General features: G+C 35.5%; 1 protein-coding gene across 1 annotated transcript; it reads left to right on the top strand.

Annotated features, from left to right (window-relative positions):
* Positions 5,947-13,057, top strand: LOC18612050 (phosphoenolpyruvate carboxylase 2). The gene is made up of 10 exons (XM_018129985.1): positions 5,947-6,560; positions 6,872-7,263; positions 7,510-7,594; positions 8,490-8,712; positions 8,953-9,056; positions 9,176-9,263; positions 9,465-9,619; positions 10,486-11,484; positions 12,003-12,389; positions 12,565-13,057. Exons 1-10 carry the CDS (start codon positions 6,393-6,395, stop codon positions 12,859-12,861), a joined length of 2,898 nt encoding a protein of 965 aa, XP_017985474.1. The 5' UTR covers positions 5,947-6,392; the 3' UTR covers positions 12,862-13,057.

Here is a 13,399-nt window from a genome sequence, read left to right as displayed (position 1 = left end):
ATGAAAGAATTCAAAGGTTCTAGTCAAAAGGGTTCAAAGGTGTGAAAACTAGAGCTAAAAAGAGAAAATCATTTAAGCTTCAATCAAGCTTCCATGGAGTTTTGAAGAAATGTGAGAGAGGAGAAGAAGAAGAAGGCCAGCTACTGGAAATCTCTAGAAGCTGCTGGAAATTCAAGATGTTTATAAGCAATCTTATTCTTTCCCTTAAAATTACAAAAATGCCCTTCCACCAATTAACTTATTCTCCTCCAATCTTTTATGCAATCTTTTTGCTCTTTTAACACTGGGACAAGATCCATAATGGTCTAGACATGTTCGGGTTCATAAAAACTTAAAATTTTAACCCGAGGTGAAAAATGACCATTTTGCCCCTGTTATGAAAATTGTTAAAACCTCTAGTTTTCTTCGTGTTTTCACTAGCACACATCATTTATGCAGTCTTATACCCATTTTGACCTTCAAATATCATAAAACTTTCTTCTGAAAGCTTATTAGAGAAAATGACAAAATTACCCCTAGCTCGTATTATTACATCTATGCTTAGTTACAAGCCTATAGAGGTTGGGGTCTCACATTCTCCCCCACTTAAAAAAATTCGGTTCTCAAATTTAAATTAAACTATAAGGTAACGTACCTCTAAGTGTCAAAAAGATAGGGATACTTTGTTCGCATCTCCTCCTCGGCTTCCCACGTTACCTCCTTGCTAGTGTGATTCCGCCACAACACTTTCACTGATGCTACTTCCTTTGAACGGAGCTTTTTAACTTGCCTATCAAGGATAGCTACCGGTTGCTCCTCATAGGTTAGATCATCTTGCAACTAAATGGTTTCATACCGTATTACATGTGATTGATCTGGGTTGTACTTCCTAAGCATGGACACATGAAACACGGGATGAATATTCGAAAGGTCTGGCGGTAATGCCAAACGATATGCCACTGCTCTAACCCTTTCAAAAATCTCGAAGGGTCCTATATACCGAGGACTTAACTTCCCTTTCTTGCCAAACCTCATTACCACAACGACGCTCATCATGGTTTATGCAATTACCACTTAGGGAAAAACGTTAAAAACAAGTTCAAGCGCGAAGATGTTGCAGCGATTTTCACCATGGCCGCCAACTACTATAGAGTCACCGATTTTGACAGACATATGAATCAGCTGAAATAGCTTTGCAAACCTGCTTATGACAGCCTTATGAGATTATGCCCTGAGAGATGGGCACGTGCACGGTCACCAGTAAGGCGATACAAGCTAATGACATCCAACACTGCGGAGTGTATTAACTCCTGCCTGAGGCATGCAAGAAAATAATTAATCCGAGTGTGAAGCATGGATTATTAAGTAAATCAACATATACACATTAAAGCATTACAGTTGACCCAAAATAATACAGAATGAACTCATGCAGATAAATTTCATACAGTTATGACACTCGTGCAATTTCTTACAACAATAGTCACGCAATGTCTAATCAATTAGTCACACAATTACTAACATTAAATCATGCAATGATTTATAAACAAGTCACGCAATTCTAAGAACAACTAATCGAATCACGCACACACTAATTGACTCCATGCCTGAACAATATTCACACAATAACATAGAAACCAGTCACGCAATGACCTATCAATCAATCACGCTAAGTTAAACCCTTTTTCAAACACGTAACCCCAACGTGACCCCATGCCAAAATCCACTCACGCAAAAGGTGCTAACCACCTAAGCACGCCTTCACTCACGCAATATCTAAACCCTCAACCGAATTCCTAACACATACATATCAACCAGTCACGCATGGCCGGTCACCTTTCCACCCGAACAACACCAGCAATACCACCTTCATGTTTATATTCAAAAATTTCAAACAACAAAAATATCAATATGAACGTGCAATATGTATACGTTTATGCTCAAAAACCTTAACCCTAAACATGAACAATAACCATAAGTCATTTGACCCTGTTGGTATTTCTCTGTCCATTCACATCCCCTGTTTTTTTACTCCTCGAGTCGGCTTAGATCTACTTGATCATTTTCATCTTTTCAGCTTTCCTCATTGTTAGCTTCCCCTCGAGTCTATGCTATACTTCAGGCTTGCTCTCGAGTCGACTTGAGAACAACAAGGAATCATGAATTTTTAATATTTTATTGTAGATTTCGATCAAAGAGTTTCGGTTTTTTAGATTCAGTGCTGTGTTTACTTTTTGAGATTTCATTTTGGCCTTTAGATTTTCTACGCCCTGTCGACATGTGTGATCTGAGATGGGTGCCGTGTCTAGCCTTTTGGTTCTTACCATATCTCTATTTTTTTTTTTGTTCTATCTTAGTTTTTATTCTTCACTTTAGTGTTTAGCACTTCTTAGAATAAAACAAATATTTAATTTAAAGTTCTTTCTCATATCTGATTTTTTTTTATTTATAAATAACTTTACTTTAAGTGTTAATAAGTTTTAACTCAATTTTCTCTTCAATCAAATAAATAATTTTTTATTTACCTCAACGTAAGGGATTCAATCTTAGTATTCCTTAAAAGAAGGCGTGTTCCACACATAAATGCCATGTCATGAATAATGCGGCAAAACTTGCGACGTGGCATCTGGTCTTGCTTTCTTTTTATTTATATTTTTCTTCCCTACCCTCGTCACGGCTTACTAAAGTTGGCCGACCAACAGCCGCCATTGAATTGGATCGGACTGATATGAAACTAATTCAAACAAAAAAGAAAAAAAACCTATCCCATGACGTTACAAAGGCTCTCACCGTACCATCTGTACATTCATTTTCAAAGTTGTAATTTTTGTTTCCTAGTTTTTTTTCACTTGTGATTGAGAATTAAGCTTCCCAATTTAGCATCTGGCTGGCTGAGCAAGGAAAAACAGAATCAAAGGAGAAAGAAAACAAGCGTCAGAGAAGTCAAAGGGCTGACGTGGTGGTCATAGGCTTACGTGGCAACCAGTAGCCTCTTTAGTTTGGGAAAAAAACTCCGAAAATCCACCTCCAGGAAAAAGAAATTTGCTGACGTGGTGGCAAAGCCAAACAAAAAGGAAAATCCTTTGAACTCTTTTCTCTATCTAAATTTTTTTTTTAAAAAATAGAAGTTTCTAATAAGTCCAATTTGGATCCGTACCTAAGAAGGAGAATTATACTTTTCTGCCACTTCACTTTATTAGCCTTCCCTTTGGCTTCAACAATTGATGGGAACTGCGATACACATGTTGTAAGTGGAAGAGGTACATTAACTGCCAAGAACTGAACACTTCTCGTAATCCTCTACAAATCGATTGAAAGCAACCAGTGTTTCAAGCAATAACTTCGTTTGGCTTCTGCATCTAAATATTTATTTCATTAATTGATGTATTATTTTTTATTTAAAAAATAAAATTTAAATCTCTCTCTTTCACTTATAAAAAAAAAAAAATACTTCATCTGGCCTCTTAAGGAGTTGACCGAAAGTTACACATGTATGAACCCACTAGAGGAAGAGAACAAATTCACAAAAAAACCCCTTGCCCCCGCCCCTGCCCCTCCAGATTTTGTAAGGACGTCCAATTCGTTCGAACAAAATCCTTTCCACGCATATTATCATCATACTAATTTTGTATTTATGCCTTTTTTTAAAATGTTTGGAACATATGATATCAACAGTCAAATTGTACCTCTACTTGTTCAATGTTGTACCATCACAATGACTGGTAATTAAAGATCAAATCTCTATTTAAAATGACTAAGAAATTAGAGGTTTGAAAACGAACCCTTCCTCTCTCTCTCTCTCTCTCTCTTTTGCCAGGTTAATTGATCAGATTCTGATTTGTTTATCACCAGAATAAATTGAATTTATTATTTAGTGAAAGAATTAATTGAATTTCACTGTGCTGATGGCGACAATTCGAGAGCAAGTCACCTTTACAGGAACCATGGACGCTCCGTAGAGTTTTCCATAGACGTTTACAGCTCTATATGTTTCTCATAATTAGCCACTATAGATTTATGTTGTTTTTCACTATTTGTGACAAATTATCTTACAAGTCTGGGCCCATTTGACTCGGATTTCAATCGAGTTGAATTTAAGCTATGAAATGTCAAATATTTTAAAGTCGTGTCACTTGTTTAAATGGTTTTAGATTTATACCATACATATTGCATTTGAATCTTTTTAAATACATGTAATTTGCAAGATCAAATCACTTCAAGTTATAAATTATATTGATTTGAGTCATTGATTATTTACAATAATTTAAATCAAGTTGAGTTTAACAGAATTCTTATCATCATTTATATTGCATTTGAAATATTTTAATTAAATTGAAATCTAAAATAAGACAATAATTTATAAAATATTCAATTTAATATTTAAATTCAAGACAATGACAAAATTTAATTTATGTTCAGATTGAATCAAATTCGATTCATCAATTTTTAAAATCAAATAAAAGTTGATCAAATTTCAACGAAGTTAGAATAGATTTTTTTGTTTTAGGTCAAGTTTTGTCAAGTTTTGTTCGTATTATCATTCGTAACAAAAATGATTTTTTTTTTAATTTTTTTCTTTTTTAAAAATAAGATTATGCATGCAGCTAGTCGAATGAATGCAAAAGTCAAAACCGAGAGGGCCATGCTCATAATAGGTGTGCTAGTTTCCATGACTTGGAGGAAAGGCCTTGTCTAGAAAATTCATATGCAAATAATTACCATCTTATGTTAACTCTAAACACACGAATTGTCTCCTACTTCCCTAGAGACGATTTGACAATACCCAAAAGAGACACAAAACCTCTTCCATCTACTTTTTAATTTCAACCGTGTATATGTTTTGTTATTAATCCTTTATTGCTTATTTTAAAATAAAAATAACATTATTATATTAAAAATAATGAATGAAAATTTATAATTTTGTATTTATGAACAATTAAATGCATGTGAAATTTTACTTTAACCTGTAAATCGGAACATAAGTTGAAGTACGGGGCCGTTTGAAAAGGAAAATTATGTTTAGAAAATGATCTAGAAGTTCATATTATCCACAATACTCTAATTAATTAATATCTTCTTCTTTTTCTCCTTTTCATTTTTTTTGGTTTTTAAAAAATTATTTCTTATTTTTTTTACCTACAAACTTTCTAATTTTTATTGCAATAATTATCTTTCTCCTGTCTTTTAATGCGTAAATTGTACCACAAAAGAAATATCATCTCCCGATTTCATATAAGCATCGAGAAACATGTGGCCGCGTAAGCACATACCTAAGCCTTAACATGGAGTTAAGACTTTTGCCTTGAAAGAAAGTAAATTACATTTTTTTTTTCAAGAGGAAAATATACTTTTTTTAAAAAAATTAAGGGGAAAAGATACTACAAATATAGAAGGTAAAATTATTGTTTTTATATTGCAGATTCGTACTTAAAGTTAGAAGGCCAGAAGGGAAATCCAGAACCAAATTCGATGCGTTTAAGAGCTCTCTGCTATCTTATATTGCTTTGGTACTACTTATCAAAATTCTGATTATCTTTTCCTCTTTGGCATTTGCTTTTAGAATCAAATTCTAAAAACTTTTCCACCCACATTTCATGAACATTTCAATTCCGTAATTTCTTCCCTAAACATTCAATTAAAGTGTCATTACCACCAAAATTTTAGAATCTGATTTTAGGGCACATTCTTGCTTCCAATGGCATATTCTTTTAAAGACAAGGGTACCCAATTCCAAGTGATGTTGCATCCGTGCCAAAAAAGAAAGTGAAGCGCCTGTTTAATGTTGAACTTTTTAAAATAAAGAAATATTTGATGAAATTAAAAGCTCAATTTATTATTATTATTATTATTATTATTTTAAATATGAGGTGGTTGATGAAAAGCAGAAAAAAAAATTTAAAAAAAATTGAAATTTAAAAACAGTCGCTTTTGTTGGTATAAATAGACGAGCGACGAGGGTGTGTTTCAGTGTTTGTGCTCTACATAATAAGAAAGAAGATAAAGCGATCTCTTTTCTGCGTGTCTGTCTCGTGATCCAAGCCTTGTTCCACTTTCTCGTGTTGAGATCATAAGTTACCCATTGTTTGTGTTTTTTCTTTCCCCTGTTTTTCTAGCGGTTTCTTCATCTAGGTATCACGGAATTCACTTCATTATCCAACCAGAGATTGGATTCGATTCATCTTTTTCTGGGTTGGGTTCAACGGATCTTTTAATGTCATTGTTAATATAAGTTATTTTACTCCTTTTACTGCGCATTTGATCCGTAATTGTTGCTAGGATAAATTGCCTCTCCTTTTCCTCATTTTTCTGGCTTTCATTGGTTCATAGACTAGTGTATTTGTAAAAGCAAAAAAAGTTGAGAAGAGAGTATTTTTGGCTTTGATAAAAGAAAAAAAAAAGCAGAAAAAGAGAGAGAAATGGCAGGTAAGAGTATAGAGAAAATGGCATCAATAGATGCTCAGTTGAGGCTATTGGCACCTCGGAAAGTCTCAGAGGATGATAAGTTAGTAGAGTATGATGCTTTGCTATTGGATCGTTTTCTTGATATTCTTCAAGATTTGCATGGAGACGATATCAGAGAAACGGTATTATTACTCTTTCATTCATTTTCATGTCGCCTTTATTTACATGTACATTTCACTTTCACTCGTGCTTCAATCTCTGTTTCATTTGTGTACTACTTGCTAAAGTTAGTGGTGTAGCCAAAAACTTTTTGCCAATGTTTTAACATTGGATGGTGAAAAATTCACCTTTAGCTAGCTAACTGAGTAACAGTACAGTAGGCATTTATTATTATTATTTTGGTGGCTGTATTGGATTTACATTCATGAAATGAGGGATGACATATTTTGGACTTGTTAATTTGTAATATATTTAGAATATCGTGTGATTGTAGGTTCAAGAATGTTATGAGCTTTCAGCTGAATATGAAGGAAAGCATGACCCTCTAAAATTGGAGGAGCTGGGGAAGGTAATAACAAGTTTGGATCCTGGGGATTCAATTGTTGTTACCAAATCATTCTCCCACATGCTTAACTTGGCTAACTTGGCCGAGGAAGTTCAAATTGCTTATAGAAGAAGGATCAAGTTAAAGAAGGGAGATTTTGCTGATGAAAGTTCAGCAACAACTGAGTCAGACATTGAAGAGACCATCAAGAGGCTTGTGGGGCAATTGAAGAAGTCCCCTGAAGAAGTTTTTGATGCTTTGAAGAATCAGACTGTGGATTTGGTCTTAACTGCACATCCAACTCAGTCTGTTCGAAGATCTTTACTTCAAAAGCATGGAAGGTTGTCTACCAGTTATCTACTTACCTTTAGTTGGAAACATTTTACTTTCTTTTATGAGATGTGATTCTGAAAGTAAAAATGTCTGAGCATTATTAAGGATATGTTTCTTGCCCTGATTTTTTCTTACATTGAATGGTTAGAAATAGTGGTTCGAGTTCCCATCTTCAATTCTTAGATTGAGATTGGCATTAATTAGAAGTTTCTCTCATTTATGTTATACATCACCCAGAATTTTCATTGTTTCAGGATTCGTAATTGTTTGACTCAGTTGAATGCTAAAGACATCACACCAGATGATAAGCAGGAACTTGATGAGGCGCTACAAAGGGAGGTAATAATATGCCTAGATTACATTGTGGAAACTAATCAACAAATTTACAACATAATGGCTTATTGCACCTCATTTCCCTTTCCTTGTTCTCTGGCTGTCTCTATTTGTGCATTAGATAACAAACTTCTCCCCAAGAAAGCTGTATCAAGGAAAGCAAAACACCAAGCACAATTAATGTTGCTGGAATATCTTATTTGCTGTTTCAGTTTTTTTATTATGCCTTTCTTCTATCCACTGTTATATCCTAATGGTGTAATCTTTTCTAATCTTTAGATTTTTAATTGAAATTTTGTGTACATACAAGCAAATGTATAATTTTTATATTGTCTTATTTGTATGACACACGACATGATACTATGTTTCATTAATTGTAAAACCTCTCATATTTCAACTTTGAAATCTGATGTTCACCAATAATCAGTCCTCATATATTGGAAAAGATCTATGAGACTAACTTGGACTTTGTGCTTGTCATTGAAAGACTCCCACTTCCTCTCTCTGTGTCTCATATGTGCTCGTCATGCATTTACATGGAGTTTAATGTCAAAACTTTAATATAATAATTTACGGATGTGCATCATTTGAAAGAAAAGTAAGAATGGGGTGAAGTTATGAAATAAAATAATTCACTCTTGTCCCTAGAAATGCAGCTGCCTCTAATGGGAGGCATGTAATACATCTATGTATGTCATTTGCTGTTTACATAACAAAAAGGACTAGTGGCTTAGGTTCCTGTTTGAACCTTTCCCATTTGCTTCATGTCTGAGCTTTGATGCATCTTCAGGGAATCAGGGCTTATATTCCTGAACATCTAAATCAAGATATAGAACCTACAATTATAGGAAACATCATTTGTTGCCATGCTTACAACTATATCTCTTTTGTTTTCATATAGATTCAAGCTGCTTTTCGTACGGATGAGATCCGAAGAAATCCTCCCACCCCACAAGATGAGATGAGAGCAGGAATGAGCTACTTCCATGAGACGATCTGGAAAGGTGTACCAAAATTCTTGCGCCGTGTTGACACAGCTTTGAAGAACATAGGGATAAATGAACGTGTTCCCTACAATGCCCCTCTTATTCAATTCTCTTCATGGATGGGGGGGGATCGTGATGGTATGTTTCTTTTCCGCATGTAATATTTAATCGCAGAATGTCTTCCTTTTTGCATATGGTTGGTAGGTAAAGTCAGAAACATTGCAACTGTATATCTTATTTATCTTAATATGTGACAAAAAAAAAGTAGATAGTGTGAAAAACAGGTTCATTATTCATTAAGTTGAACTGTAGAAATGCTCGTTTTGTCTCATATTGTGAGACCTCTAAGTAAAAATATCTATTTGATCTGGACTACAGGAAACCCCAGGGTAACTCCTGAAGTTACGAGAGATGTATGCTTATTGGCTAGAATGATGGCTGCGAACTTATACTTCTCCCAAATAGAGGATCTTATGTTTGAGGTATTAAAGAAATAACTTCCCTGACCCAGACACTCTTTTTTCCTCTAGTTAGACCGTAGTTCATGGCTTGCTATGATTTTGATTCATCTTGTTTCTTTTTCCTCTGGTTTAATTTTCAGTTATCAATGTGGCGCTGCAGTGATGAACTTCGTGTCCGTGCAGATGAACTTCATAGGTCTTCAAGGAAAGATGCTAAGCATTACATAGGTATCCAACATTGATCCTAAGATGTGCTTTAAAGATTGCCTTTTAGAATTGCTTTTAATTTATCAGTAATAGGTGTACATATTCTTGTGAATTGGTTGCAAGAGAACCACTTGCTGAAGAATATATTCATTAGCTCCAGATGATTTTTTGGGCATATTTTGTAGATCTTCTGAGTTGATTATAGAATTTTTTTGAGTGCAGAATTTTGGAAACAGATTCCTCCAAATGAGCCCTATCGTGTTATTCTTGGTGATGTTAGGGACAAGCTGTACAACACACGTGAACGTGCTCGTTACCTATTGGCCAATGGGATTTCTGACATTCCTGAAGAAGCAACTTTCACCAATGTGGAGCAGGTCTCTACTTTACAATTGGTTAATTTTAAAGTGTTGCGAATTTCTTACCATTTATCATAGTAAAGCTTTTGTTTTTCCCAAACGACATTGAACTGCATACGATAAAAAACTTTTGTGACGATTCTTTTTTTGGTGGTAATTTCATTCAGTAGAATTTTGTCCTGGGGATTCATTGTCATGCTTGAGACATTCCTCATGCCTCATTACTTTGGAAGTGGAGAGGGAATCACATTGGGATGCAACCTTGAAGCCTAAGACACTGAAATCTCTTCCTTTATGGTGTGAAGTGCTGCTGAGGCAGATACTCACGTTTTACCATACATAATATACCCAAAACTAGGGGCTCCTATGAGAATATTAGAACTCACTCTAGTTGCTTTTCACAATTATGTATGTTGTGATTAATTTCAATGTTCTGATAACTACATCTCTATCCAGTATTTAGGGATTTAGTAATCTCTAACATAATTTATCCACTGACTATATGGATTTTGTTTTAGTGAAATAAGTTTTGCATTGCACAAAAGCCTATGTCTGAGTATGATGGTAGATGCTGCAACAAATTCTTGACGTTATTAGATTAGTCCTCTACTGCTTGAGGGAATACATTGCTACAAGGACTTTTGATTGGTAGGACCAAAGCTAGTCCATTGCATCAGAAGTAATGAAATATATTTATGATATCCTAGATTTTAATGATTGTTATTTTTCATCATTTTGATTACCCAAATCCAATTTTTCGAATCAGAACTTTGATAAATCAATGTAATAGTCCTTATACTATTTATGTTGGTCTGAATTTAGCATTAGTCTAACGTAATTATTTTTTCCTTAATATTGACTGGTTCTTTTTTGCATTCCTATAGTTTCTGGAGCCTCTTGAACTCTGCTATAGATCACTCTGCAGTTGTGGTGATCAGCCAATAGCTGATGGAAGCCTTCTTGATTTCCTACGGCAAGTTTCAACATTTGGGCTCTCACTTGTAAGACTTGATATCCGACAGGAATCTGACCGGCATACTGATGCCCTTAATGCTATCACAAAGCACCTAGACATTGGATCTTATCGAGAATGGCCTGAGGATCGCCGACAGGAATGGCTCTTATCTGAACTCAGAGGCAAGCGCCCTCTATTTGGCCCTGATCTTCCCAAAACAGAAGAAGTCGCTGATGTGTTGGACACATTCCATGTCATTTCTGAACTGCCTCCAGACAACTTTGGTGCCTATATAATCTCAATGGCAACAGCCCCATCTGATGTGCTTGCCGTCGAGCTTCTACAACGTGAATGCCATGTAAAGCAACCATTAAGGGTAGTTCCATTGTTTGAAAAACTTGCTGATCTTGATGCTGCTCCTGCTGCTGTGGCTCGTCTCTTCTCTATAGATTGGTACAGAGACCGGATCAATGGGAAACAAGAAGTAATGATAGGTTACTCGGATTCTGGAAAGGATGCTGGACGTCTCTCTGCAGCTTGGCAGCTATACAAGGCTCAAGAGGAGCTTGTAAAGGTGGCAAAGCAGTATGGCATTAAGCTTACAATGTTCCATGGCCGAGGAGGGACAGTTGGAAGAGGAGGGGGACCCACCCATCTTGCTATATTGTCTCAACCGCCAGACACAATTCATGGATCACTTCGTGTAACAGTTCAAGGTGAAGTTATTGAACAGTCATTTGGAGAGGAGCACTTGTGCTTCAGGACGCTTCAGCGTTTTACTGCTGCTACACTTGAGCATGGAATGCATCCCCCTGTCTCACCAAAGCCAGAATGGCGTGCACTCATGGATGAAATGGCAGTAGTTGCAACAAAGGAATACCGTTCTGTAGTCTTCCAGGAACCTCGTTTTGTTGAATACTTCCGCCTAGTAAGTATTTCACTCCTATAAGTACTTATTTGGTGCTCAAATCTAATTCAGTGTAACGTTACATTTGGTACAAACTTTCATTAAAATTTTTCCAACTTTCGAGAAAGTTTTATATTGGCTGACTTATCTATTTGTATAAGCATACATAGCTGATTTTCAGACAATTAAATAGTTCACTTTGAATATCCTAAGTGAACCATTCTCATCTAAAAAACTGCATCAAATGCTCCTCCACTGGCAAAAAAAAAAGAATACTATTGCATGTATTGCATAATTGTCAAAGGATCTAATTAATCATGCACTAAAGGAAGAAAATTTAATGAATATTTTGAATCTGAGTTTGAAATTTGTTTTCGAAATATTTCCCATTTTCCTTTTGAAATATCCTGCCAACTTCTAAACTTTGATTCATATATTTTTCAACTTTTCAAAGAGCTGAAGCCTTAATTGTTGAAGTAACAATGATGCTTGTAAAACTGTGGTTTTAGTTTTAATTTCTGTGAATAAACTCATGGCAGGCAACACCGGAATTGGAGTATGGTCGGATGAATATTGGCAGTCGTCCATCAAAAAGAAAGCCAAGTGGAGGCATTGAATCACTCCGTGCAATTCCATGGATCTTTGCATGGACTCAAACAAGATTTCATTTACCTGTGTGGCTTGGCTTTGGAGCTGCTTTTAAGCATGTTATCGAGAAGGATATAAAGAATCTCCATATGCTTAAAGAGATGTACAACCAATGGCCTTTCTTTAGGGTCACAATGGACTTAATTGAAATGGTGTTTGCCAAGGGAGACCCAGGAATTGCTGCCTTATATGACAAGCTGCTAGTATCCAAGGAACTCTGGCCCTTTGGAGAGAACTTGAGGAAAAACTATGAAGACACTAAGCATCTTCTTCTCCAGGTATTACAACGGGTTGATTCTAGAATAAAGATAGTTGTATTTATATGGAGCCTACAAAGCATTGTTCGTTCACTTCATGGGAGGGCTTAATATTCCTGAGTTAAGGGTTTTTTCTTGAGAAGCGTATACTATAGTACCTATGCAATAAACCAAATTTAACTTTCTTTCCTTGTAGGTTGCCGGTCACAGAGATCTTCTTGAAGGAGACCCCTACTTGAAGCAGAGGCTCTGTCTTCGTGATGCTTACATCACAACCCTTAATGTCTGCCAAGCATACACTTTGAAAAGGATCCGTGACCCTGATTATCATGTCAAGGTGAGGCCTCACTTATCCAAGGAATACATGGAATCCAGCAAGGCAGCTGCAGAGCTCGTGAAACTCAACCCTACAAGCGAGTATGCTCCTGGTCTGGAAGACACCCTTATTTTGACCATGAAGGGTATCGCTGCTGGCATGCAAAACACTGGTTAAAGCTTAAAATTAAACATAGCTGCAAAATTGCACATCGTTGTTTCATATAATCGCATGCCTCATCATCCCAGTATATTCCTACCGTATGAAATGCATGTTGTAGCCTTTGAAGGCTGAAGTTATTTCAAATAAATCCTCTTTTATTATTATTATTATTATTATTATTATTATGTTACTATATATTTTTCTGGTTTAATCATCTAGAACTTGAAATTTCAGCTTTCTTTTAACTATATCTTTCACCCTGCTTTCGATATGAGGGTCATCTTCACCAAAAGCATGTGGGTGGAAAGCATGGAATCATATGTTAAAATTTCCCTCTTTTGCATCTTTGATGTTTCCATGTGAACATGAGATATAAAACGAATTTAAGTTGCAATTTAAATGAAAATTACTTTTAACAGCAGCTTTGTTTCATAATTTTAATCTTTATCCATCATTTTACAGAAATCGTCCAAAAAAGCTTACTGTCATATTCTACAAAGCATTTTACGTTTCAAACATATAACATTCGAAATAGTTTCATCATAAATTTAGT

This window comes from Theobroma cacao, chromosome 1 (assembly GCF_000208745.1).
Source record: "Theobroma cacao cultivar B97-61/B2 chromosome 1, Criollo_cocoa_genome_V2, whole genome shotgun sequence".
NCBI lineage: Eukaryota > Viridiplantae > Streptophyta > Magnoliopsida > Malvales > Malvaceae > Theobroma > Theobroma cacao.
The sequence above is the reverse complement of the archived record's forward strand: the minus strand, read 5'-3'. Positions and strand labels throughout refer to the sequence as shown.

What these genes read in the sequence shown, in the direction of transcription:
- LOC18612050 (XM_018129985.1), top strand. Translation starts at nt 6,393, where the DNA reads ATGGCAGGTAAGAGTATAGAGAAAATGGCATCAATAGATGCTCAGTTG. An exon ending in GAGACGATATCAGAGAAACG is followed by an intron (nt 6,561 to 6,871) that starts GTATTATTACTC and finishes GTGTGATTGTAG; the next exon opens with GTTCAAGAATGTTATGAGCT. An exon ending in TAGAGGATCTTATGTTTGAG is followed by an intron (nt 9,057 to 9,175) that starts GTATTAAAGAAA and finishes TTTAATTTTCAG; the next exon opens with TTATCAATGTGGCGCTGCAG.